Genomic DNA, 27,163 nt, shown 5'->3' on the forward strand with positions numbered 1-27,163 from the left:
AGGGGGGCTTTTTGGTTTGGGGCTTGGACGGTTGTCCGTTATGTTTCTACCCCGACCCGGTGGCTTCAAGGCTACATGTGTGCACATCAGACATTAATGCATTGAGTAGGTCTTGTGTCAGTTAAATATGTGGAGATGCATCTCGCTATCGTTCTCATGTGTAAGATTATTTGTTTAGGCTTCTGCATGTTCTGTGCTTGGTGAATCATAGAAAAAAGCTTTGACAAGCGTGCGTCCTTGGAACTATAGCGGCAGTGCATCTGACAGAGGGTATTGTAACGCCAGACCGTTAAGGGCCGCGTGTCGCAGATCATCAGGCGTCAGAGTCCAGGTTCTAGCGTAGTTTCGGCAAAAATCATTTCGAACCACGTAGGCCCTGCATGTAGCGCAAGGAAGAGACTGAACTAATTGAATTTCGCAAGATAAAATACGCCAGAAAATTATATACGCGAGAAAAATTGTAAAGTACGACTTGTACACAACCAACGGACATGATAGCGTCGGACTGTAATTTCAATATATGAGAAAACAAAGTTCTGTTACGCGGAAACTCAAAACATGACCCCCTTTTCCGGCGCTTCCACCATTTATAGAGCGGCCATGGCATCCGAGGTGCGCGCAAACCTCAAAGGCCATGAATCGACGCACCCGGTTCCTTGCAACACCTTCAGATGGGGCTCGCTGGCGCCGCATCACGGCCCACGCAATAAGACGCGCTTACCAGAAAGAACGCCTTCGTGCATAGTGTTCGCGGCCAGAGTTTCCTGGTAAACATTCCGGTTACATACGCTCCAGTTGCCGGGGAGCGTGAGAAGCGGTCAGATATATTTGAATGTTATCGCGCTCCACTCTTTAAAGGCAAAGCTTAAGTGTCCTCATAATTTTTAACAAACTTTTCAGATTTCCGATGCTCGGCGCTGGGAAAGAAAGATGATGCCTATAAAAGAGTGGTAGCAAGAAGTAAAATAATTTATTCCCTTTGATTGCGATTCTAAACAAAATTATGCGCTACCGTTGCACATCAAAATTGTTGCTTCTATCGCAATGACAACTTTGCCCTCTGCCACCAGCGGAACGTTATAGGAGGCTGGGAAAGTTTGCTGTCCCGGCGCAAAATATAGTTACTCTCACACTACTTAAGTGGCGCCTTAATAGACGACGACGATTTTTGGTGATCCGGTAGGTATAGCGCATATCTAGAATGTATGCTATTTTTACAACACTACCTACCTCACATAGCCGGCTATTGCTTTCTTGGTGGTGTCGCTTGAATGCTGCATACGCTACCTCCATCGCTGGAACTTCGGGGAAGATGCTAATGTTTCCAGGTAGGCAGTGAAGCGTTCGCTCCTCGAAGGTGTCTTGAATGCTGTCGCTCAACCAAGACGACACGAACTCGCCTTGAGGGGTGAACTGCAGCAAGCAATCAGCTCATTCTTGATTCAATACCACGTTTACATCTGTAGCACGTAAGCAATAATTCCTACACCATATCCGTAAACAAAGCAGCATAATGATGCTACCGAAGCATATCACGATAGCAAAATTGAAAGAAGTTATACGCGCAAACAAGTATATTTATGGTAATGATTACATGAGGCATAGAATAAGTTACCATGCTCTAAAGTAGCGCAAATAATATCATAGATAGCGAAAACAGCGCCTTTAATTCTTAAGTTGAGCGTCGTCGTTTGGAGGCCAGATAGGAAAGCCGGTTGAATAACCAGCCGTATTATAACAATATTTTAGCGGGCATTGTGTTTTACAGCGAATCTGTATGGGGCTAACCGATTCGTTCGTCTGTCCGTCTGTCAACAGAGCGCCATAAACTTCTCCGCCGCAAACCCATCCGCATGCGCAAAAAAGAAAGAGAAAGAGAGGGGCGCGATTGGCTGCACCGGTATTGACGTCGTTGCCCTACGTCGCAGCCGAGAGCACGCGAAGCAGTTTCTATCCGGCTACGAAATGGGTATGCCACACCTGATACGTACTCCTGAGGAGCAGGCAGCTTTCGATCAGCAAAGCCGGGAATAGAACCGGGAACGAGCTCGTCTACGCCGTGGTGATGCTGTAGCCCGGGCATAAGAACATGCTTGTGCAGCCGAGCGCAATCAGTAATGGCGTACCGAGGATCCGACAGCCTACCAAGCCATCGTTTAATGAACCGTGAGGATTAACTTATTGATAGCCACCGGGGTCGCACATTTCAGCTTCGTTGATTAACCATAAGTACTGAGTCCTTGGGCGGTGACCTTTTTTTACTCTTATTTTTTCTGCGTCTCGTTCGGCGCCCTTACCAAAGAAAGATTGTATGTGCGTATATTAATTGCCAAGAGCGAGTATTCCTTCTAACCGAGCTGGTTCACTGTTATATATCATTGCGTCATTTTCACACTGTAGGTTGTTCCTGCATGCGTGTAATGCATCTCCTGACATAGGGGCTCATCCTGCGGCATCAAACCCGCGACCTCAAACAATGTCACAACCTCAAACCTACCGCGGCGAGCACAGAAGTGTAAATTTGACATCTGACCGCTTCCGTAGTTTAACCTAGACCGTATGCTGCAATTTAATGTGGCTTTGTTTGTGCACGCCCTGCGTAAGTTCTCCACTTGATAAATTTGATAGTGTTTATTTTTTAGAAATAGCAGAAATGCGCCGCACCGTACCTTCACTCGGCCGGCCACCGATGTTGCGTCTATATATTAGCGATTCCTTGGATTCTCGCGTCACTTTTTCTCTCTGTCCCCTCTCGCCTTATATGGGAACTGCAATCGAACACTAATGAAGCTTTCAATCACTCGTTTCGCGACTGCGTCGGTTGTGCTCATTCTCGGCCTACTCTCCCCTTTCCACTCTACCACTGTGTCTAGCTTCCCTCTGGACTTGCGCGTTAGTAGAACGTTAAGCGCTGCAGTCTCTGCAATGTTCTTACGGGGGCTCATTATAACTACAGCGATCAAGCTCAAGAGGGCATTGCGCGCATTCGACGCGGTGCATAGTTACAAACCAGTTTCCCGCGTCGCGTCACCTCTTTTCTCTGCCACGCTCCTGTCATGTATGCACACGTTCTGAACCAGTCTCGGACCCGGTGTGCCAGACAGCAACAGCAGCAGCACCAGTGGAACATTTTAAGAGGCAAGGAAAGCTTTGCTTTAAAACAGGCCATTAAATGCAGGACATGTAATGCAAAGGGTAGAAAACCTGTAGACCATAAATGACCAGCTACTGGCATGCGAGGGTACAGGTCGGCATGCGCCTATGCGTCAAACGCTTTTCGACGAGCGAATATTTGGACAACTGCCGAGGCTATAATGTCGGCAAGGCATCGCCGCCGTGCACTAGCGAGAAACTGTGACGTGTCACCAGCGTCCAGCAATCAGAGGCTGCGAGGCCTCTGGCTGCTATACCAATGATGGCCACCGATGCGAAGACGCTGACACCAACGATTATCCCTGTTCTTTGGATGCACAAAACGCGTAACAGTGCTCTTAGAAGACAGTGCTGTGATACTAGGTCGACAACAAAACGACCGACGACTGAGACTGGTGGCAGTGCGGCGAGAACTTGTGACTAGTTCGAATGACGCCGACAGATCCAAAGTGCCAACTGTCATTGCGCCGGTTTCAATGCGATCGTCTGCTAGAACATTGCAGCGATTCATGATTGTGGCAAAGACTGTGCTTGCTGCATGTGTATCTTGTGCCCAAAGCGAATGGTTAAATACATTCGAAGTCCTAAGTCTGGATAATTAGCACTTGCCTACCACCGATGTTTACATTACGCGTAGGCCTAACGCGTCCATCGAGTTCGTAACTGGAGAGTGAACGAGCCCAGCTGAGAAATTATGTCGAAGGAAACAAATTTCAATGCCGTTTGACGATACAGCGATTTTAAATATGGCACTCTTGACTTCGTACGGTGTGTTATCAATGAACCGCGAGGAACATCGGGTGGTAAATCGCGGTGTGTTTCGTGTGTGAATTATGTGGTATCTGGTGACTCAATTTTAACGGGCGAGCCCTGCAATTGCCAGTGGCAAGTACCAGCAGTAAAAAACTTTCGAAAGTGAAACGAACTAGTAGGCGAACAATCGGCAGTACAACTTCAGCCATGCGAACCGTTTTACCATATAATGCACTCTTCGATTCTGCATGTTCAATACAGCTGAGTAGAAGTTCCTAGTGCAGCTTCGTTGATAATGCGCACATGTGCGCCGAGTTTTTTATCAGCTACCAGCAAGAAACGTTGCTTGGCCGCAGCGGGTGTCGCTGCTCACGTGGTTTCTTTTCAGTAACTTAAAAGCTCAAGCACAGAGCAATAAAGAGAACAGTATTCTGTAGCTGCTGTGTTGCGTCACTTCAGTGGCGACGAGGATGGGATCAAGGCCACCCGAGTTTGACGAGACAGCAAGCAGTTGGGATGACTAACGTGTTCGCCTCGAGGCTTACTTCGAAGGCAACGATATTAAGGACTCATCGAAGCGCCGGGCGCTTTTGAGAGCATCGCTCAGTGACAGCGTAGTTCGATTTCTTCAGGGACGATGCCCGTCAACACCCGTGAACAGTTTAGAGTACGACGAAGTTGTGAAGGTGTTAGAAGAGCACTACAGCCCGCAAGGGAACGAGACGGCGGCAAGTCACGCATTTTTCATACGGAAGCAAGAAGAGGGCGAGACAGTTAAAGACTTTGTGGCAGACTTACGACGTCTTGTGAAAGATTGCAACTTCGGCAGTTTTCTGGAAAGAATGTTACGAGACCGGATAGCCTGTGCTATCCGGGACGGCGATGCCAGGCAGTTCCTGCTGACGCAAAGGAAGCTGACTCAGTAGGAAGCTGAGGAATTCGCAATGTCTTCAGAAACGGCTGACCGTATCGTCCGTTCCATGAGGAATGCATATGGCGAGAAAGTAACTACCAATGTGCTCTTCGTTCAACAGCGTCGTGGCAGCGGACGAAATACTGACAGCGGGTACGATAGACTAGACCCACGCCCTTCGTGCTGGAGATGCGCCTCAAGTCATTCGGCACACGGATGCCAACATGTCGGGAAAGTGTGCCGGAAATGCGGCACTAGAGGACACATGGCGAGAATGTGCCAACGCCGCCGGCGCACCAACCAACAGGGATCCTACGCGCTCAACGAACTGTCCAATAAGGAAGACAGCGAGGAAGAAATGCTTTTCGCCCTACCCACTCATAACAATGCTGAACTGAGGACACGACCAATGGAACGAAACTTGGTCTGTGGCGGTAGGACAATGCGGATGCTGATCGACACAGGGCCATCCGTCATTGTTATTCCAAAAAGCGTCTTTAAGTGGCACCGTAAGTGGTGGCGTGGGCTAGAAAAACGCCACTTCGATCAGCCTGCTTCTTGGAGCCTCGTCCAGTTCTCGGCGTGTCGCCATGAGGGTGGAGCATGGCAAGACGCAAGTGGAGAGTTCGCTCGTGGTAGTCGACTGGGACGGACCACTACTTTGCGGTAGCAACACAGTTCAAGCTTTCCGCGAAGCCGGCTTGTCACTCTTCGAAGAACAGGCTCTCCAAGGCGATTATGCGCTGCAGTCTGAAGACGGCATAAAAGATCTGCTTGATGAGTTCTCAGACTTGTTTGAAGACCGGCTGGGCTGTTGCAAAGGTCCGCCCATGAAGCTGCACAAGAAAGAAGGCGCGGTGCCACGGTTTTTGAGGGCTCGTTCGGTGCCGTTCGCGCTTCGCAAAGCCGTGTCCGCGGAAATTGACCGCCTCGTTCAGCAAGGCGTTCTGTCGCCGGTGAGCGTTTCCGAGTGGGCTGCGCCTCTTGTACCAGTGGTGAAGAAGAATGGGGACATCAGGCTATGCGGCGATATTAAACTCACCGTGAATCCGGCCATTCACCTGGAGCAGTACCTTTTGCCAAAGGTAGATGACATTTTTGTGGCGCTCAACGGGGGAGAAGTATTCACTACACTGGACTTGCGGAATGCTTTTAACCAGTTCTCGCTTGACGAAGAGGCTAAAAAGATAACCGTCATGAACACGCACTAGGCCTTATACGCGTACAACCGATTAGCTTTCGGCATCTCGTCTGCTCCCACACTGTTTCAGCGGCGCATTGAGTCGTGATTGCGGGGCTTACCAAGAGTGCCCGTATACTTCGACGACATTATGATTGCCGAGAAACAGCATGACACATCGACGCTTCGACATGTTTTGCAGGATACTGCGGGACAGTGGCCTCCAGATGAACAAAGGCAAATGTCGGTTCCGAGAGAAAGAAGTGCAGTTTCTCGGGCACAAGATTGATGCAACCGGCCTTCATCCGCTGCGTGACAACCTCGAAGCTGTAATAGCTGCACCAAAACCACAGTCGGTAAGCCAACTTAGGTCGTTTCTGGGGCTAATAACAAACTACTCAATGTTTTTGCCTAATTTGGTTACGACCCTGGCTCCGCTTTATCGGTTGCTGGCGAAAGACCAACGCTGGAACTGGAACGAAGAGCAGGAGAGAGCTTTTGAGGAAGCAAAGCGTGCCTTGTTAAAGGCAAATTTTCTAGTTCACTGCGATCGGCAGAAGGAATTGCGACTAGAGTGTGACGCTTCATCAGATGGTTTAGGTGCAGTATTATCTCATCGCATCGAGGGCGTGGACCATCCGATAGCATTTCGCTCAAGAATGCTGACGTCAGCAGAATGAAGTTATTCAAAGAAAGAAGCGCTGGCCTTGGTGTTTGGAATTTCGAAGTTTCGCGATTTCCTGTTCGGCAACCGCTTCCCGTTCGTGACGGATCACAAGCCACTCACCGGGCTCTTCCAACCAGAAAAACCAATTCCGCAGATGGCGGCAGCTCGACTTCAGCGTTGGGCGCTCCTTCTATCAGTGCACCAATACAATCTGGAATACCGCAAGGGACTGCACAATGGTAATGCTGACGCTCTTAGTCGCATGCATTTGCCAGGGCATCGTGAACGGGGAAGTCAAGTGGTAATGGAATATGTGCTCTACACACAGGGTTTCGATGCAAGTGCCCTTCCATCTGACCGATTATTGCTCTGATCCAGGAGGACGGCACACTTCGGCAAGCCCGGGAATGGATCGAGCGTGGCTGGACATCACATCTTGCCAAGGAGCAGCAGCATCTCCTTCCGTACTTCACCCGCCGACGTGAGCTCGTCGTGAGCCATAGCCTCATTTACTAGGGTCTTCGTGTGGTCGTGCCGGAGGCAGCCCGACAGTGCTTATTGAACGAGCTGCACGATACGCACCCAGGAATGGGGGCATGAAGAGGCTTGCGCGTACGTTATTCTGGCACCCCGATTAGAGAATGACATCGAATGGTTGGCGAAAGGCTGCGCCCAGTGCGTGCAGTGTTGGTCGATGCCTGCGGCGTAAGTTCCTTCCCCGTGGCCCAAGACAGGAAACCGGTGGTACCGATTGCATATGGATTTTGCAGGCCCTGTTCATGGTCACCTAATATTCATCCTAGTTGACGCGGAAACCAATTGGATAGAAGCAACGCCTGTAAAACAGCGATAACAGACACAACTTATAGAAAGTTTCGCCCGTTTTGGTATTCCGCAGTGTGTGGTGTCGGACAACGGCCCCCAGTTCTCGAGCGCAGCAATGTCAAAGTTCATGCAGGAAAACTGCATACGCCGACGTCAGGACGGCCTACCATCCACAATCAAATGGATTAGCGGAGCGGGCTGTGCGAACAATAAAAGAGGGTCTCGAGAAAAACAAACGCGGCACATTACAGGAACAGCTGTCCCATTTTCTGTTCCGTTACAGATGGACGCATCTCGAAAGTTGTAAATCACCCGCACAACTACTCATTGGATCCCAGCTCTAGACAAGGCTCTCTGCCCACTTGCCAGAAGGCGAGGTACCTGCAGAGGCTGACGCGATCCAGGAACAGTTTCCGTCGGCCAATGCACAACTACTGTTCCCACCTGGCAAGCGCATCTGGTCCCGCCAATGTGAGCGAGGGCGAAAATGGCTACCAGGGACTGTGATAGCGACGGAGTGGAATCGCATGCTAAGGCTGGAGACACCCCTGGGAATACAGCGCAGTCATGTGGATCAGTTGCGCACACTGCTAGCGGAAGCGACAATGCTAAAGGAGAATGTAACAACGTCGGCCACAGCTCAGCGGAAACACAGCCGGCCGGGGAGACTCGAGAAGCAAGTGCAACGGCGCACAACAGTCCAGCGACTCCCCAGCCGGCCGCAGAGACTCGACAAATGAGTGCATCGGAAACGGGCCCAGTGCAACGTCGCCGCTGAACACGACCAAGACGCCCGCCGGAGCGACTGGGCTTTTGAAGGGGGAAGGGATGCAGCGTCGTCGATAAAGCACACTTGTGCGCCAAGTTCCTTATTAGCTACCAGCAAGAAACGTTGCTTGGGCGCAGCGGGTGTCGCTGTTCCCGTGCTTTATTTTCAGTAACCTAAACGTTCAAGTACACAGCAATAAAGAGAACAGTATTCTGCAGCTGCTGTGTTGCGTCACTTCACCCAGTACTCCTTCACTGGTTTCAAGTGCGGGCGTCTTATGGGCTAGTTGGTGAAAAATCTCTCGTGCAGTACACAACGCTCACGTACTCAAGCAAACATGACACAGCGCTGTCACGTCTGTGTCTGTGTGTCCTTGTACTGGAGAACTGCAAAAATAAATGATCTGTTTCCAATACGTGCACCGTGTGCAATGCATACCAGTACCTTCATCATACAAGACCGATGCATGCAGCCACGTATACCAGGATTGATTTGATGCCTGCTTGAGAAGCAGGTTGTACTGAATCAACTAAACTATAATTGGCTTTTGATCCTCTTTTATTTTTCTTTCTGAAAACTATACATAGCGAGAGTGCATTGCGGGGAAGGGGAACAACGTCCTCGGTGCTTTGTGCAGTCAGTATGCTTAAACTGCCCAAACCATTTCAGCTTCCACTGAAGTGCTTGCCCCCGTGATATTGTAAACCATAGTCAGGAAAAGCCTTAACTGAAAACCAAGTTCCTAATGAATCTTCGCAGAATGTGTTTAGCTAACAAACTAACACTTCAACCGCATCACTATGCAGATATGCAGCATATGCGCTTCAAATATACGCGTTCGTTAAAGATGAACGACTGGGACGGCAATAACAAAGTGCATGAGCACTGGAAAATGCGCTGCCATGTGCATCAACCACAACAAAACTTCTGCGGGCCCAAACCATTTCCTCGAAAGCACCCCTATAAAAACTGTACCGGCCCTTCCCATTCTGGGTGTAACATTAAGCCTTTCTGTCGACTTTTCTTGACATGTCACCAGCGTTGCATCTAAGACTCGTCGCATTGTAGCGTTTGTTTCCTCTGTATCCCTGTCCTATGGGCCTGAGGTTTTCAGAGCGCTCTACACCACTCATTCTGACACAGCCTGAGTACCGCTCATTAGCATAGCCCAAGAACGAAAGTCGTCTAGCTGACGAACTCTAGGTTGTTCAGTACCGTACAAAATGTACCCTCTAATCCCGTCTTTTCTGTCGCCGCAAGCTCATGCCAGCCTACGAGTACCGCCTCAAAGCCCTGAAGTGGCACACCCTGCAATACCAGCGCAACTTTGCACTATTGCGTCTATTGTGCAGAATGTCTGACGGCTCTCTCGACAGCACTCATCGTTCTTCTTCGGTCTTTCGGAACAAGCGCTCACGATAGCCTCAGCCCAAACACGACTGTACGGCCCGACACAGCAACTCTATGCTTATGTCTGGCATAGAGTTTCTCTCCACCACCCTGAATATTGACCTCCTTCCTTGCGACCGAACTAAATAGGCGCCCTTGGGCATTGTGCACCCGTCGACTGCGTCGTTCTTGCCCTCTTTGTGTGTGTGACGTTCTCGGTAATTCAGCATGTACTCGCATGCGCATGCATGTGCATTGTGTGCATTGCATTATTTTCACTCACCTGTTCTGTTTCTTTTCGTGCGTTGAATATGCACAGTGTGCACATCATGCTCTTGAAATTGTATGTCGTGTATTGCATAGTTTGCACTCACCAGTTCTGTTCGTGAAATTTTATTCTGCTGTGTGTCTTCCGCTAACAGAGTATATCTATGAATATTGGGGCAACGTGCAAATGTATTCTAACAACATCAAACGCGTCCAGAATAAATTATTATGCATCTTACCACTCTTGTCATTCTGCCCGCCATGGTCCGCACCTATCAAATATATCTCAGCTCACACCATTTGAATCAACACTTGGTAAATCAGACCGTTTGTTCCTGTATGAGGTTGTCCATGGCTATGTACCTTTATCAAAGCTGCTTGATCATGTGCAATTTTTCTTGCTGCATCAGTATACCAGGCAACATTTCGCATTCCCTTCTGGCCTTGTTGCAATTAAAATCTGGGTTCACTCTCTCTTACGCATCCTCGTTTTCTTTTTCTTCATTTGTCTCTCTGTCTTGTATTGTTTTCTCTGCCGCATTTGCTTAATGAGTATATTTTGTCTCGTATATTATTTTTCATGTACACCAGTAAGAAGGCTCTCTAGCGGTTTCTAGGCACACGAATAGACATTTGATTATTACTATTATCATAAGTTTTCAGCTTGCAGTCGTAATGCGGGTAAAACAAGGAATTTTGTTAACTCTATAAAGGGAGACCTACAAAGAAGACTGTAGATGCTATTATTACGGACACATTTCTCCAGTCACCCACTGGTCAGATTGTGAATGATTTTAACAAGAACTTTATAGACTCGGTAAACAAAATCACAAATGGGTGGGCACCAGCAAATCTCCGAAACATTACAGTCCATAACAGTCAATCTGCTTTTCTGCCTACAGTTAATGAAGCCGAATTGTGGAATATAATAAGGTACACAGTCAATGTGCTTTTCTGCCTGAAGTTGATGAAGCCGAATTGTGGAATATAATACGGTACACAGTCAATCTGCTTTTCTGCCTACAGTTGATGAAGCCGAATTCTGGAATATAATACGGTACACAGTCAATCTGCTTTTTTGCCTAAAGTTGATGAAGCCGAATTGCGGAATATAATACGGTCCATGAGCTTCGAAAAATCTCCACAACTTGAGGCAAAGCGCAAAAAAAAATACGAGGGCTACAGAAGGGAACGAAGACACAGACCTACTGACTGAATTTGTATTGCACATGGTTATCACATATATACCATCGTACAACTGGAAGTTGTACACGTATACATGCCTTTTCCTTCCAACAGGCGCGAAGCGAAGCGTTGGCTTGGCGGCGCGCGCGCCGACGCGCGCCGACGCATCTGAGTGGTTGGGCCTTTAGAGTTACTCAATGGGCACCAAGTGAAGAGAAGCGCAGTCGAGGACGGCAGGAAATTAGGCGAGGTGATGAAATTACGAAATTTGCAGGCGCAAGTTCGAACCAGTTAGCGCAAAACAGGGTGTTTTTTAATTATGGGGCTTTACGAGCCAAAACCACTTTCTGATTATGAGGCACGCCGTAGTCAAGGGCTCCGGAAATTTAGACCACCTGGGGTTCTTTAAAGTGCACCTAACTCTAAGTACACGGGTGTTTTCGCATTTCGCCCCCATCGAAATGCGGCCGCCGTGGCCGGGATTCGATCCCGCGACCTCGTGCTCAGCAGCCCAACACCATAGCCACTGAGCAACCACGGCGGGTCCGCAAAACAGGGTTTGTTAGAGATCGCTGGCAGAGGCATTCATCCTACAGGAAACCTAAATGTAGACAGCAGATGACCAAGAAAAAGCACAGCAACGTTCCAAAGTCTGGGATTCTTGGTTGTTGGTTACTGTCCATAGTGATGTTGATTACTGTAGGTTTCTTCTGGCGCATGGACCAAGTATGACTAAAGAGCGCCATCGCACGTGGTCACCCTCTTCTGTAGGCGTACGACGTGAAGGAAAAGGCGATACACACTACAAAACATGCTCTATATTGCAGAGGCGGTCGAGGACTGGCGAGTGAAACATGGACTTGAGCAGACGCCAAGCGGCGAGCGTACAGGGATTAAGCGGTGAAGAGGGCTTCGAGTGACGCGGGACAGGAGTACAGTGCGTGTGGCTTGCGTGGTTGTTGGCCTCTGTCTCCAACTATGTCTGGCTGGAACTCTGTCGTGTACCAAGCTACACTACCTTGGCACCTACCCTTGGAATATAAAGACATTGGCAGCACACCATTAGGCAAGAAGAGCCAACTTAAAGATGAATTATGTCGTTGAGCCCATTTGGCAACGAGAAGGATATGGAGAGGAACGAACCCGTTATATTGAAGTAGATTGCGCCACGAGCAGACAGAGTACTATTCTTCATTAGCCAAATATTAGGACTCCAAAAAGAATATTCAGTAAAACTCCAGTTACGAGTGGCTGTCATTTGCCATAGACGACTTAACGAGCATATACAAAAGGGCAACTTGGAGGCCGTTCTATAATGAAGGGTTCTTGATCCAGTATCAGAGCATTCTTGACCATTTAGACAATTAACTGCCTATCCCTCGCCAACTTGACAAGAGAACGAACAATTTGTTGACCGACTAGGTGTACAATTTAGTTTCCCCAAGACATTATCACACTATAGTATAGGACAGGATAGAGATATAACACCACACCTGATAACAAAAACCTTGGATAACTTACGAAATGGAGCGAACTCGGAATGGAGCGTAGTAGAACTTTCATACTAACATAAGTTTTACTGACACCTGAAACTTGCATTACTTTCATGCCGTATTAACAGCATGCGCTGCATCCGTTATTGTGGCCTTCAATAGTACCTCGGATACCAGCAGTGTTGCCAACAACGTGGTACCGAATCGTGTAGGTGACAAGACGCTGCTGTGCAAGAAAATATGGTGAAATTACCCACTTTGACTGCAGTACGTTCATCTAGTGTCCTGTGGTCTTTAAATATGTTCGAATACAAGGTTCCCTCCAACATGTGCGGGCTGCAGACTGTCTCTGTAGCTCCCAGAAGTCATCTACCGCCAAAAAAGCGCAAAGAAGCAGTTTCCTATCTATGCACCTTCTTCGACAGTCACCTGCTGTTGTCGACACGGTCAGTCACTAACATGAATTCACGTAAACAAACACGTTGTTCAATCTATAGCAACCTTACCTTAATTCCCACGGTGTCAATGGCAGCGATGAGGGTCCGTGCATAAAAGTACAGCAGGCCACCGTACAACATGGCATTTGTGCCATCCTTGCAGTAGAGCGGAGGTGCCAGTGCGCCCAATGAGAGAGAGAGGCGGTTGAGCACCTGTTCATAGTCCACGTATGGCAGCCGAGTGCTGTCGCCCAGGAGCTGCTCCTCCTCGGCCGCGTCGGAGCCATACATCAGACGCTGGCTGTGACGCGTCTCGATCCAGTACTCGGCGAATGACGGCTCATTGTAGGTGAAGTTTTCGTACACTTCTTCAAGTGTCTTTGGCGTGAGAAACTTGTCCGAAGGCCACAACGCTGTGCGCACGTTCTTCAGCTTTTCCACAGCAACTTTTTTCGTATCGTTGTCAAGCCATGAGACAGCCCATGTCTTATTGGCAGCCTCCTGCGTGGGAAGATTGTCAAAGCAAGCATGTCAACAGCACGCAAAGCAGATCCAGTGTTTACGAACACCGTACAGAATGTTTTGCTGCATTACCTTAGGTAGGACAGCACCGCCCCCACATCTTCAACGGCTCAGTTATAAGTTCAACTAAACAGCCTGTATCATTCCTTTGTTTAATGACAGCCGCCAAGGCATTCGCAAGTAACGGTCCTTAAATTATTTGATCTCCACATCTCTCCTCACTGGTCTTCAGACAATATACTTCAAACATTGATAATGACGCTCAATCAAACTATACATTACCAAAGCCTTGGAGAAATGATTAGGCGAAACGTGCCCGACAAGTGGCTGAAAAATAATTGAGCACTCATAACGCTGTACGCCTTTTTGCGTGCTTACTTTCTCCCGCCGCCAACGCCTGACAAGAAAGGATATCTCATTCCCAATGACATAAGCATTCTTCAATTGGTACCGACATAAATGGTAGTTCTAGTGCGTAGTTCGGCGGCACTAGCTGAAGATATTTCATAGGTGTACGCTCTTTATAGCACCGAAAAGAAATTACGAAAGTGCAGGTTTGGGCCAGTGATTTGTAAGTGAATGATTGAAGAAACTCCGTGCTTTCGTTTTTCGTTTCTGTTGTTCATGTTCTCTTTTCCCGTTGCCATATTCAAAGGGCGCCAAGATTTATTCGCCAATTTTAATTGGGCTCTATGTACGCAAAGAATATGAATGGATCAGCGTGAACGCCATCAAAGAAAGAACTTCAGCATAGCTACCGGTCGTGCACTACAATGAATTTGAGGTAATTATGTCAATGCCGGCTGTAACCAGACAGGTAAAGTTATGTGGGCGTTAAGCGTGCGTGTAGAGCGACGATGAAACCTTTGCTAATGTTACTGCAAGTCAGTTCTTTAGAATACACTTGTAACGTGCTAGGCCATACACGATGCAGGCAGCTACGTACAAATAAATACTCATGCAACACTTTCAACTAACTCAAGGGCCATACTGAAGCACTAGTGAAAAACACCACTGACGCTATCTTCAAGTAGCTGCAATGCGGCATGATGGTAAGGTAAGAAGACTGCAAGGGGACGGTAAGCGCACAATCTGAACATCCTGTCTTATTTTGAACAGTGCTTCGACAGGTAAACTGTGGTGGATGAAAAAGTACTTTTATACGCCATTTAAAATGAGGCTTGAGTGTGAAAAGATCGAGAAACTTGAGAATATGTTTGTTCCGGCATTGGCGCAATGCATGTTTCAGTCCCAGTATGTTCTGCTAAAAATACAAACAGTTGCCATCAAGCCGAAAGTGTAAGTGCATAATACGTTTTAATAATATCCCCACCGCCACGGTAGACCAGTACCTGTGGTATTGCGCTACTGAGTTCAAAGTTGTGAGTTCAATCTCCACCACCGCGCCTGCATTTTTCTGGGGGCGGAATAAAAGACGCTCCTGTACGTGGATGTAATGAACGTTAAAAACACCAAGCTGTCCAGCTTAATCCCGAGTTTCGCCCTACAGCGTTCCTCATACTCAGATCGTGGTTCTTGCACGTAAAAGCGCAGAACTTCTTTAATTGAACGCCATATTTTATTCATTTCTTTAGCGTAGTATATCGCGCTGCAGACTGCAACAGACCTAATGAACAATAAGCGGAGAGTGTGATCTATTGCGAACAATTGGCTTGTAAAGCAATCATCAGTACTTTAAGTTCCGGTGTATTCACCCGGTTGCTTTTGTTTTCTGCATTTACCTGCAATCTGCTTTGCTTAAAACGCAACGTAAGAAAGAACAAGCAAGCGGCACTGGCCCATTAGCTCGCTCGTAACTGGTAATGGAAGTAAATGAAAGCTGCGGATGAAGAGGATGCAGGTTTGGGGCTCCTACGCTTTCAGCAGTGCAATAATTGGAGTACCTTCTAGAAACTAAGAGCTGACATCTCTGCGAAAACAACAACATTCGGTGGAGCCAGTCTTACGATAGATGTCGACGTTATTGCGATGAGCATTGAAGCAGTGTAGGAAAACACCGTAATAACACCGCCAAAACGCGTCATGCATGATGCGTGTAGGCAGCCTCTTTCCCCTTGTCCCACTTCTCTTGTCCCAATGTGACACCTGGCGGTACCGCCACGAAGCACACCTGTGGCGCTTGTCTGATTATATATTAAGACAGCACTATCCAAGATGTACGATACAGCGGATTGAATTAACCGAACAGCGAACATTAGAAATTTTTTTTTTGTCAGTGAACAGGTGAATTATCCACCGATACGCACCCATTGAACCAAGTTGGCGTCAAACAGGCTTAGCGAAAAGCGACCCATACCTAATTACCCAAGTAGACAGCTAATATGTTCAATGAAAAGCGGCACATAACCAGTAGCATATATCGTGTGACTCAAGTTGGCGTCAAAAGATTTACTTAAGGGCAGCAAATATCCTTTTCCACATGCCCGTAGACGAATTGACGTCAAAGATGTTAATTCAAGTTCAGCACACGCCCAACTCTCGTGTTGCCTAGTTGGCATAAAAAAAGTTCACTGAAGGGTGACGCAACTTATTTTTAATTCAATACTCTAAATACCCCGTAGGTGGTTACTTACAGGAATCGGACACGATAGAATACGTGTAACGAAGAAGGAGCGCCAGTTAGCCCGGCGCATCTGCAGCGTATGAAATGTAACGAAGAAGTGCCGGTCAGTCAGGTGCATCACCAGCGCTTTACGTACGGGGCCGGTTCTGACTGTTGACAGGGTTTGACTACCGCACCGAGTTCGACCTCTCTATCCTTGCGTACCCTGTCAATAAACATCCTGACGTTTGGTGGAGAGCGCAGGGTACGATTCCATCAGCGCTGGAACTTCGAACCCTTCAACCATCTCAGCCCATGCAGGACGATCCGCCCAGCCTTCTCGAACCATGCCTGCCGATCCAGCTCGACAAGCTGCAGTCAGGGCCCGAAATGTCATCTGTCCTGGCGTGCAGTCAGCGGGATCCTGCTATTTTTGCGGGTACCGGGGATCAGGACGTCGAGTACTGGCTCGCCTCGTACGACAGGGTCAGCACGCACAACCACTGGAATGACACGGCAAAGCTCAACGACGTAATTTTCTCCTTGAGCAACGTTACGCATATGTGGTATCGTAACCACAAATTCGACATCCCGACATGGTCGGCGTTCAAGATCAACTTCACGGAAGTCTTTGGTCGTCCTGCTGTCCGCAAACTCTAGGCCGAACAACGCCTGCACGGACGCGCCCAGCAACCAGGTGAGAATTTCACCAGCTATATCGAAGACGTCGTTAATATATGTGCAACAGTACCGACGCAACGATGCCATAAACCGACAATACCAGGCATACCTTCAAGAAAATTGAGGACGACGCCTTTCAAGTGTTAGTCGCCCGAAACCCGACCACGGTGTCTGTCGTCATTGCGCTGTGTCAGAGTTACGACGAACTTCGAAGGCAGCGAGTAGTCACACGACATCTGTCCTCAGAATTCGCCGCTGTCCCAGGTCTGGCGCTAGATGCTGACGAGTCGCCTCTAATGCACCAGATAAAGGAATTCGTACGAGAAGTTGGTCGGTAGCTTTCCCTGGTGCGCTTTTCGAACGCGCCACCATACTCTCCATTGAAGCCGGGGTTACAGAGCGTCATCAAGGAACAGGAGGCCAAGTGCCTGCCAGCAGTTATTCAACCACCTACCGTCGCAGCGCGCCTGACGTACGCTGACGTCGCTGCAAGGCCGCCCTTCGCTTCACGTCCACCTCTACAAGCTGTTGCGCGACCGCCCCCGATTCTCTTTTCACAGCCTACACCACAACTACTACGTCAGCCAAATCCTTCGCGTACCGCGGACAAACGCCCAATTTGTTACCATTGTGATATTCCAGGACACGTTGCCGCCTCTGTCGACGCCGTATGCTGCATATTTATGATAACCGCCGACTTATGAGAACTTACGCCCTTCGACAGCTACAATTTCCTGTGCCGCCGGATGAAACCGCTGTTCTCAACCATGCTCGTCGTTCCCCATCCCCACACCGCCGCTCCATCTTACCGATGAGACGCCTGCCAATTCCTCTACCTCAGGGAAACTAAGTGTCGCAGTTCCAGAGGCGAGAACAGCGTCCCCTTCGATTTGCCAAAGGCCTCGAAATAATTACCCCTGCAACGTCTTTGAGGTATACGTCGAAGGGATTCGAACATTCGCACTGGTCGATACGGGCGCAGAAATTTCGGTGTTATGCGCCGGCATTTGCGGACGAATAGGAAAAGTAACAACGTCACTTTCCGGAGCCTATTTGAGTACCGCGAGCGCACAGCCTGTCGAAACATTGGGAGCCTGTACTACACGTGTTGTCATCGACGACTCGCTTCATGTCATTGAATTCGTTGTGCTGCCGTCCTGCTCTCACGATGTTATCCTAGGCTGGGATTTTCTTTCGTCAAACAATGCCATCATTGACTATGCCCGCGCCGAGGTGTTGTCTTTTCTTGCCTATGCAGCCGTGGACCCCCCCCCCCCTCCAAGACCCTCTGACGTCTACAAAAATGCTTGTGGCCGAAGTTAGGTATCCCTCCTCAGTCAGCTGCCGTCGTCTCCGTATCTTGCGCATCAGTACGTGACGAAGCCGTGCTATCCACGCACTGCGACTTCTTCAACCATCACCGTTCGCTTCCGTTGCCCTTTGCCGTCATCGCCCTCAATGTTGGCCGTGGTGTCATGTGTGTCTGTGCAATGCGTCTTTTCTGCCGATTACTTTGCATCGTGGAGAGTGCCTCGGTTACGTGCGAACTGTCGATCCTTCACTGCTCTTCGATGCACCCGAAGACGCACATTCGACGTCCCTCGCCGCCCTCGACAGTGCCAATCAACCACCGTTGGAGTGCTTCCATCCGTCAATTTCCGGGGATCTGAGAACCACACAACTTGCGGTACTTATCAGCTTGCTACGCGAATTTGCCGCCTCTTTCGACTGCAATTAACATTATCTCGGCCGCACCACCACAGTATCGAACAGCATCGGCACCGGTTCGCACGCCCCACTCCGGCAGCGTCCTTACCGTGTCTCAGCTTCTGAACACCGTGTCATCGACGAACAACTGTGAGATATGCTTCGGCGTGGCGTGATTCAGCCGTCCCATAGCCCATGGGTGTCGCCAATCGTCCTCGTAAACATAAAGATGGTTCTATTCGCTTCTGCGTAGATTACAACGCCTTAACAAAATTATGTGCATGGACATGTATCCCCCACCGGGCATAGACGATGCCCTTGACTGTTTGCAAGGTGCTGAGTTCTTTTCCTCTTTGGATTTGCGGTCTGGATATTGGCAAGTCCCTATGGCAGAGGCTGACCGCTCGAAAATCGCCTTCGTCACACCGGACGGATTATACGAATTTAATGTCATGCCAGTCGGCCTATGTAATGCGTCCGCTACTTTCAAGCGTATGATGGACACCTTGATGAGCACCTTGCGCTGTCTCAAGTGGCACACGTGTTTGTGCTACCTAGATGACGTCGTTGTCTTCTTACCTGATGTCCCGACTCACCTCCAACGACTAAGATATATATTATTTCGCCTTACTAAGGCTGGCCTGCAGCTCAAGATCAAAATATGCTTCTTTGCTGCCCGTAAGCTTACCATCTTAGGGCACGTCGTGTCCAAGGAAGGCGTGCTTCCGCATCCTGAAAAACTCGCTGCAGTCGCGGAGTTTCCCAAACATACCAACCTGAAGACACTACGCAGTTTCGTCAGCCTCGGCTTCAGCTTTCGCTGCTTTATGAAGAACTTCGCTATGATCATCGCCCCTTTCAATCAATTGCTGGCTGAAGACAACGCCCTATACGCCTGGTCAAAAGAATGCGATGGTGCGTTCACGACCATTCGCCATATGCTCACCTGTCCTCATATTTTGCGACATTTTGACCCCACTGCACCAACTGAGGTCCATACGGATACTAAAGGAGTCGGCCTTGGGGCGGTTCTTGCCCAACGCAAACATGATCTTCAGGAATACGTCATTGCTTATGCTAGCCGCACGCTGACAAAGTCGGAGCTAAACTACTCTGTTGCAGAAAAGAAGTCTTTAGCCATACTTTGGGCCCTTACGAAATTTCCACCTTGCTTATATGGCCACCGAATAGATTTAGTAATGGACCACCATGCACGCGCTGTGCTGGCTTTGCTCATTGAAAGACCCCTCTGGCCGCCTCGCACGCTGGGCGCTATCCGGGTCGTGTAGCGCTGTGGACGCAAGCATACCGGTGCCGACGCTTTCTCTCGCTCGACCATTTCACGTGACGCGCACAGTCTTTCCCCACTCAACTTTGTCCTCTCAGCACTTGCCATCGATGACACGCGCTCTCAGCAGAGCAAAGCCCCGTGGATTTCTTCGCTTTTGGAGTTTCTCGCTGATCCGGCCACTGCTGTAGCATCTAGGACGCTACGGCGGCAGGCGCATCACTTTGTTGTTCGCGACCAACTTCCCTACCGTCGCAACTATCTCCCCGAGGGTCGTCAAGGGCACCTCGTAATACCGCGTCATTTTCGGGCTGATTTATGCGCATCGTTTCGCACTGATCCCCAATGTGCACACGGTGGCGTGTTAAAGACCTACAACCGCCTTAGGCTGCGGTATTACTGGCCCGGCATATACAAGTTCGTTCGCAAGTATTTCCGCTGCTGCCTCGACTGCCAGCGCCGAAAGTAGGTCCCTACTTCCACGGCCACACCTTTGCAGACACTTCCTTGTCCGTCCTGTCCTTTTGATCGCGTGGGAATCTACCTTTACGGTCAACTTCCTTGTACCTGGGCTGGCAACCACTGGATTATCGTTACAGTGGATCAACTCACACGCTATTGACACGTGAACTCGTTTATCTTTTACGGTTGAGCGCTTTTACCGTCCGCGAAATGTTATCGCTCAGCGCAGACGCGTCTACGCGTATCGGAAGTTTCTAGAATGTTATCACTGCTTCTATCCGCTGTCTGTCGTCGCCGAACCTTGTGTAATCTTATTGCACGTATGCGCGACGCGAATGGCGTAGAACTTTGTGGAAAGAATGCGGCTCCCAGCGATTAATCGGGAACGTTCGACGACTCATCTATAAAAGCCGACGCGCTTGACCCGCTGATCAGATTTTGATGATCGCTGACTGTGTTCGCCGTTGTCGCCATTCTTTAAGTGTAGTCCGTTTTTGTGGGCACAGGTTCGCCCAATAAAAGTTAGTTTCGTCTTTCACAGTATTGTTACTGTGTTCTTCATACGTAACTCCACGTGGCACTATGCTGAAACCGTTGCATTTCCATCTGCCACTGCCCTAGACGTTGGATCATTCATACTGCAGCATGTTGTTCGTCACGGAGCCCCTCGGGAATTTCGCAGTGATCGAGGCCGCGCTTTTATATCTGAAGTCGTGACTTCGCTTCTGAAGGAGTTCAACATAATCCACAGAACTTCTAGCGCATACCATAGGCAAACGAACGGCTTTACAGAGCGTTTAAACCGTAACCTTGGTGACATGCTCGCCATGTACGTCGCGTCCGACCATTCCAACTGGGACGCTTTGCTTCCGTTTGTCACGTTCGCCTATAATACTGCCGCTCAAGCTACCACTGGTTTTTCTCCGTTTTCGTTACTGCACGGCCTCGAGCCTTCCTGCACCATCGATACCATTCTACCCTACCAGCCTGATTCATCAGGATGTATTCCTGTCTCTCAAGCTGCGCAGCATGCTGGAGAATGCAGACGATTTGCCCGCTGTGTGACCACCGCAGAGCAGATACACCAGAAGCTTCGTCGCGGTTGTTCTTACCCCCAAAGCTTCCCTTCCGATTCATTGGTTTGGCTGTGGGTTCCACCTTTAGCTCCCGGTCTTCCTTCTAAGCTGCTTCAACAATATCATGTACTGTACCGTGTTATTGCACAAACTTCCCCCGTGAACTTTGTCGTCGAGCCTGAGTCGCCGTTTTTTGATCAGCGCCGTTGCGGTTGCGAAACTGTTATCGTAGATTGGCTCAAGCCCCTCTACGATCCCTCTATGCTACCTTATTCTTAGATCGCCACGATGGCGCCTATTTCTCCGGGGGATAAATTTAATGAAGAAGAAGGGCAGGTTAGCCCTGCGGATCTCCAGCGTATGAAATGTAACGAAGAAGTGCAGCTTAGTCAGGCGCATCAGCAGCGCTGTACGCACGGGGGCGGTTCTGACTGCTCGCATAGTTTGATTACCGCACCGAGTTCGACCTCTCACTCTTTGCGTACCCTGTCAATAAACACCTTGACATACGTGACAATCGCTTCAAATGGAAAACGGCCCATACACAGTTACCATAGTGCAGAGCGAAAAGGTTCATTGAAGAGTGGCATATAACAAGCGGCACATATCCAGTGACCGGAGTTGGAAAAAATTACCTTGAAGAGCAGCACGAATCTTTTGCACATGTCTAGACACAAACAAATTGACGTCAAAGCGGTTCATTCGAGTTTAGCACACACTCAACTAGCCTTTCTGAAAGACGTTGACAGACACCAAAGACGTTCGCTAAACAGCGGCACCTACCAATGGCCACATATCCAGACTGTCAAGTTGTTGCGGCAGTTGGTTTGAAACCCTGTTTCCTCAGCAGCGTAGCCTGATGCGATAAGCATAAGACCATGCAATCTCTAGCTAGTGACCTAAGCAGCTGGAAAACGGACGGACGAATGGTGGACGGGTGGACGGGCGGGCGGGCGGATGGATGGATTGATGGATGGATGTATGTATGGATGGATGGATGGATGGATGGATGGATGGATGGATGGATGGACGGATGCATGGATACATGCTTGCATGCATGCATGCATGGACAGACTGACGGACGCATGGATGGGACAGTGAGCCCAAGGAACGTTCGTGATGTACCTTACGAATACTAATGGCATTCCTACAGGTATCTTCATATCCAAGTGTTTGCGAGTAAATAGGTTGTACAGCGAACAAAAGTCAGCAGAACCATGTCACGATGACTGTCGATGGCAATAAGCTAGCATTGATTCAATACAGCCACCCAAGGTATTGCCACCATGGAAACGAATTATGCATGTAACATGTTTTGTTGCGGCTCCTCTTTCGCGCTTTTCTAAGAGCAATCGGCGCGATCTATCGCCGCCGCTACGAAGACTGTGGTGGCGTTAGAAATGCATGGCGCACCGGTGCACGCGAACCCTGAAAAACGTGGCAACTGGGCGCCTCTCTCGCCTTTCTTTCTGCACACGCCGCTCCATCTTTTGGCGCTACATAGAAGTTCACGCTTGGTCTCTGAGACGAGAAGCGGGCGCGCGCTGGTGCCTGCGAACGTTGAGCATTGTTCGCGCGATCGTAGCACACTCATATAGCGCATAGTCAATGACATGTGGGGAAGAGGTTCATGCAAGGCGGCGCATAGCGCCGCTCACTAAAGCGTTGGCGTGATAGACGTTCATTGAAAAGTGGCGGCTACCCACTGCATTTGTCTGGGTAGGTACCTATGTCGTGCTAGTGCTGGGTTACTATCTTTGTGGAACCCTTGGGACGTGGGTTAGGGTCTGCTCAGCATTGGACAAACTTAAGGGATGTTTTTCCTCACTATAGTGCGGTGTATTCCCAGTGGCTCATTGTTATTTATCCATTCGGGGTCAAGGAGGTTAACTGAAGTTTAGCACACACTAACTAGCTCAATTACCCAAGTTGTTACAAGATCCACACAAGACGAGTGGCACAAATCCAGTGGTCAAACTCGGCTTCAGTGAGTTCCTTGGAACAGCAGTGCCTACCCAGTGGACAGAGCCTACCCAGTGGACAGAGCCTACCCAGTGCACAGTGCCTATCCAGCGCACATTACAGTGACCGATGTCGACGTGAAATGGCTTTTATGAAGAGAGGCACGTATGTAGACATTGGAATATACTCTGTGAGACTAGTTGATCCACTGGAGCACGAGACAGGATGAGCGCTACGCTACGCTAATGCGTTACGTGAAAGGCTTTATTTGAACAGCAACACATACCCAGTGCGATCATGACGCACCCTGCAAATGGGTCGGATTTCTGTCCTTGAGGAACCCTTGTGATGTCGGTTCGATCCCGTTAAGCATCTGATAAAGTTAAGGGATTCCTTTCGGCATTTTAGAGCGGCACATACATTCCCAGGTACATACCTATTTACCAAAGTTGGCGTCAAACACGTTACTTAAAGGGCGGCACGCACCTTGTGACACATATTCAGTGAGCCAAGTGGGCACCGAAGGGGTTCATTGAAGACCAAAACAGGCAGGGTGGCACAGGCCGAGTGGCGCATTCCCAATGCTTGAAGTTGGCGTCAAAGGGTTTCCTTTGAACAGCGATATCTACCCAGCAGGGCATCATACAGTGAACAATATCGGCCTGAAAGAGGTTTGTTGAGGAGCGGCATGTATGCATAAGATAAACATACTCAGTAACTCAAGTTGGTCCGATTAGTGGTTTCCAATCCAGTTACCCCCGGGCAGCAGCCTGTTGCGCTAGCCATTCGACCCAACTGGGCAAGACACGCTAGAAAAAGGTTAGAAACATAGATATAGACAGAGAAACAAACATGCATACATGGATAACCCCCGACAAATTCTTGAAATACCCTGAGACGCTACTGCAATAATACAGGAAAGTCTTCGGTTAAACGTCTAGAGCACCGGGCCGGCGTGAGGAGAGAACTTGGTTCGGAGCCATCTGTAGGTCCGTCATGTTTTAAGGCACTTAGAGCTTTTTGGAGCTTCACCCAGTTTGCGTTATGTATGTTTCATCTATAGATGCCTATAGTAACATATTTCATACATACTTTTTTCACTTGGTATGTGACACAAGGTATACCTTCCTCTTCAATGAACCTTCTTCACAACAACTTAGGTCACTGATAATGTTCAACTAGGTATGTGCCACTCTTCACTAAGTAGATTGCTACCCAATTTGATTCACTCGGTATATGGCCCTGGGCATGTGCCGCTCCTAAATAAAAATTCGCCAGACACAGTTACGACTGCCTACGCGTTGGAATACGAAATCTATATAGTCCTTTGGTGAAATCTTTTCTAATGATGTTTTTGTATGCATTGAAGTTGCTTCTTCTGGTTCGGTATGTGTGTTGGCGCATACTTTGGCCAAAGACCAGCTCATGTGATAAATTCATGACGTGGCGTCGAGAGTCATCGCTGCTGACGCAGCACCGATGAAATCCGAAGAGCAAGTGACGCGCAGGAGACAGCACTCTCACTTTAAATACTCAGCACGTGGTGCCGCCAAGGAAAATATACCTGGCCGCGCAGCTCTCATACAATCCTATACATACAAAACGTGGCCGTTCAACGGCGGTTCAGTGGGCTTAGTGCCATCTGTGTGACGAGGGAACACTTCCGGCAAAAGAAAAAAAATAATGTGACGCCATATCTGTTAAAGCAGAAGTGACGTCATTTTGTTCTCGAAGGCGTCAATTAGTTTTAACGGCTTGAAATTAGAGCTTTATATTCAAATGTTCCGCCATTCTACTTGTTGGGCGTATCGAGCTTTCAGCAGAGAAAGCGATGCTCGAAAAGGTCAGCAGTACGGGTGTCTAAATGACACCCCTGCGCAGAACGTGCTTTCTTTAAAGGCCGACGAAAGCTTCAACTGTCGAGTGCTGGTCCTATTGTCGTACGTCAAGCCCCTTGGCCAGCTCGATCGAACGGAAAGAACTATAGTAAACAATTATCTGGCGGTCGTAACTCAGTACTTTTGACTAAACAGGTTAAGAAACGATGAAGCTACCCACGTGACCAAATTCAGATAACGTCGACAAGCAGACCAGCACAATGTGTCACGGTGGTTTATTGTAACAGGTTAGCCTTACGAGCGTGCCTTTCTGCACACTTAAAGAGCTGCATTGCATTGCAAGTGATAGCGGCATAGCGGCCTCAATCAATCTTACGATGGGCGCCGAAAACAAGTATTTATTGATAATAACAAAATATATTAGAGCTCTTTTCTTTACTCGAGATGCATATGTAAATTTGATATAAGCTTTAGTTTAAGTGGAAGAATATTAATATGCCTTCCTTTATTTAAAAACCATTTTTCAATGTTTGTTCCCTCCGAACATGGTCGCGCTTCAATCGCTGTTCCCATAACCACCCGTGCTGATGTCGGTGACAATTTGTTCTGAACCGCTTTTCGCCCGAAACTTCGCGACCCATTTGGATCGACCTCGGCGCCACATTTCTCACCATTGGCTGCGCCGTCACGTGCCCAATGACACGCGTCCTAGGCCACACCTTTAATGAGCTAGAACCACGGAGCCACTGTGCCGTCGGGGCAGCGTCCTCATCTCGGATGCCGGAGGCTTGATTTCGAATCGCATTCAGAACGAACTGTACGAAATTTTATTTTGAGAGCCACTGATTTTCTTCGTTTACAGGAACCTCCGTTACAAATTTCATGTCATGCGAGCATTTTTTGACGTGTTTTGCTCTTGCGCCGTCGGCCATTTTTGGTACCGTCATTTAGTCACGCCGCCGCCGCGGCGTGACTAAATTTGAAGAATTTTCAATGTCTTCGCATTGAAAATTCTTCAAAATATTTTCGAGTTTTCGGCGAAACCCAAACCCTAGTAGAAAAATTTGTCAATCGGATTAGTGTAGCCAATTATCTCCAAACGATGGACGAGGCACCATTTTATTTTCCTTTATTGCGCTTAGAAAGTTTGACCTCCTCGTTTGCCATGTCCTCAAGAGTAGTCCATGTGCACGACAGTCTTCTGCTGCATAACTTAGTTTAGGAGGCCAATGTTTCGGGACTCAGCTACACTAGTATTTTGGTAGCATTTTCGTTGCAGTCTTGACCACTGCAAGCGCACGCTCGGGAGTATGTAGCGTTTCATTCTAATCTTGTTACATGATAATGCGGAGTTGCAAATATTCAACTCACACTGTAATATCATGGACACAAAGCTAGTTTTTCTATGCTACTGAGTTCGTCTTTTCAAGCATGGTGCTATAGCAACAGCTAGAACTCTGAGTATTACAGCAATAGCTATAGTGCTCTGTATTAAAGGTAACGTGCTTGGTTCTTCAAATTTTAATGAATGCGCCGTATACTACTATTCCTGAGAACATTTCTTTGCCAACTAACCCGGCTCAGGCTGAACACTGGCTGTTGGCTTATTCGCTATCTCGCTGGAGGTCTTTGTGGCGGTGTATTTTGACGTTATGTGAAATAATCAGCGAACGGCTCTAGAAGTCTTTTTATGCTCACCGAGAATTCCCACATATGTTCTGTTTGGCGCAAAAGTTACTTCCTGCATAAAACCTGGCACATACCATCAGCTCACTGGCATTTCTACAACGCATCTATGTTTTATTGGAATTGGAAACTATATATAGGATTCTCTTATTTTATTTTGTTTGGTCATTCAATGTGGCCCACACATGTCAGCGCATTGTGTAATCGCACATATATACTATTTGGTGATTTGTACATAAAGACTCAACGCATAATAAAATCGAGGATCCGAGGGAATCCCGTCTGGCCGATGAACATCATTGTAAATAAAATACACGGCGCCAACCAAAAGGAAGTACATTCAACGG

At 48.5% G+C, this 27,163-nt stretch overlaps 1 protein-coding gene across 1 annotated transcript in view; it reads right to left on the minus strand.

Annotated features, from left to right (window-relative positions):
* The window catches only part of LOC142587557 (endothelin-converting enzyme 2-like), a 61,093-nt gene that overhangs the window by 9,336 nt on the left and 24,594 nt on the right, over positions 1-27,163 (minus strand). The window contains exons 5-6 of the mRNA XM_075698662.1: positions 13,101-13,532; positions 1,231-1,413 (exon numbers count right to left, since the gene is read on the minus strand). Of these exons, the coding sequence (XP_075554777.1) occupies positions 1,231-1,413; positions 13,101-13,532 (615 nt within the window). The remainder of the gene's footprint in view (positions 1-1,230; positions 1,414-13,100; positions 13,533-27,163) is intronic.

Source organism: Dermacentor variabilis, chromosome 7 (assembly GCF_050947875.1).
Source record: "Dermacentor variabilis isolate Ectoservices chromosome 7, ASM5094787v1, whole genome shotgun sequence".
Taxonomy (NCBI): Eukaryota; Metazoa; Arthropoda; class Arachnida; order Ixodida; family Ixodidae; genus Dermacentor; species Dermacentor variabilis.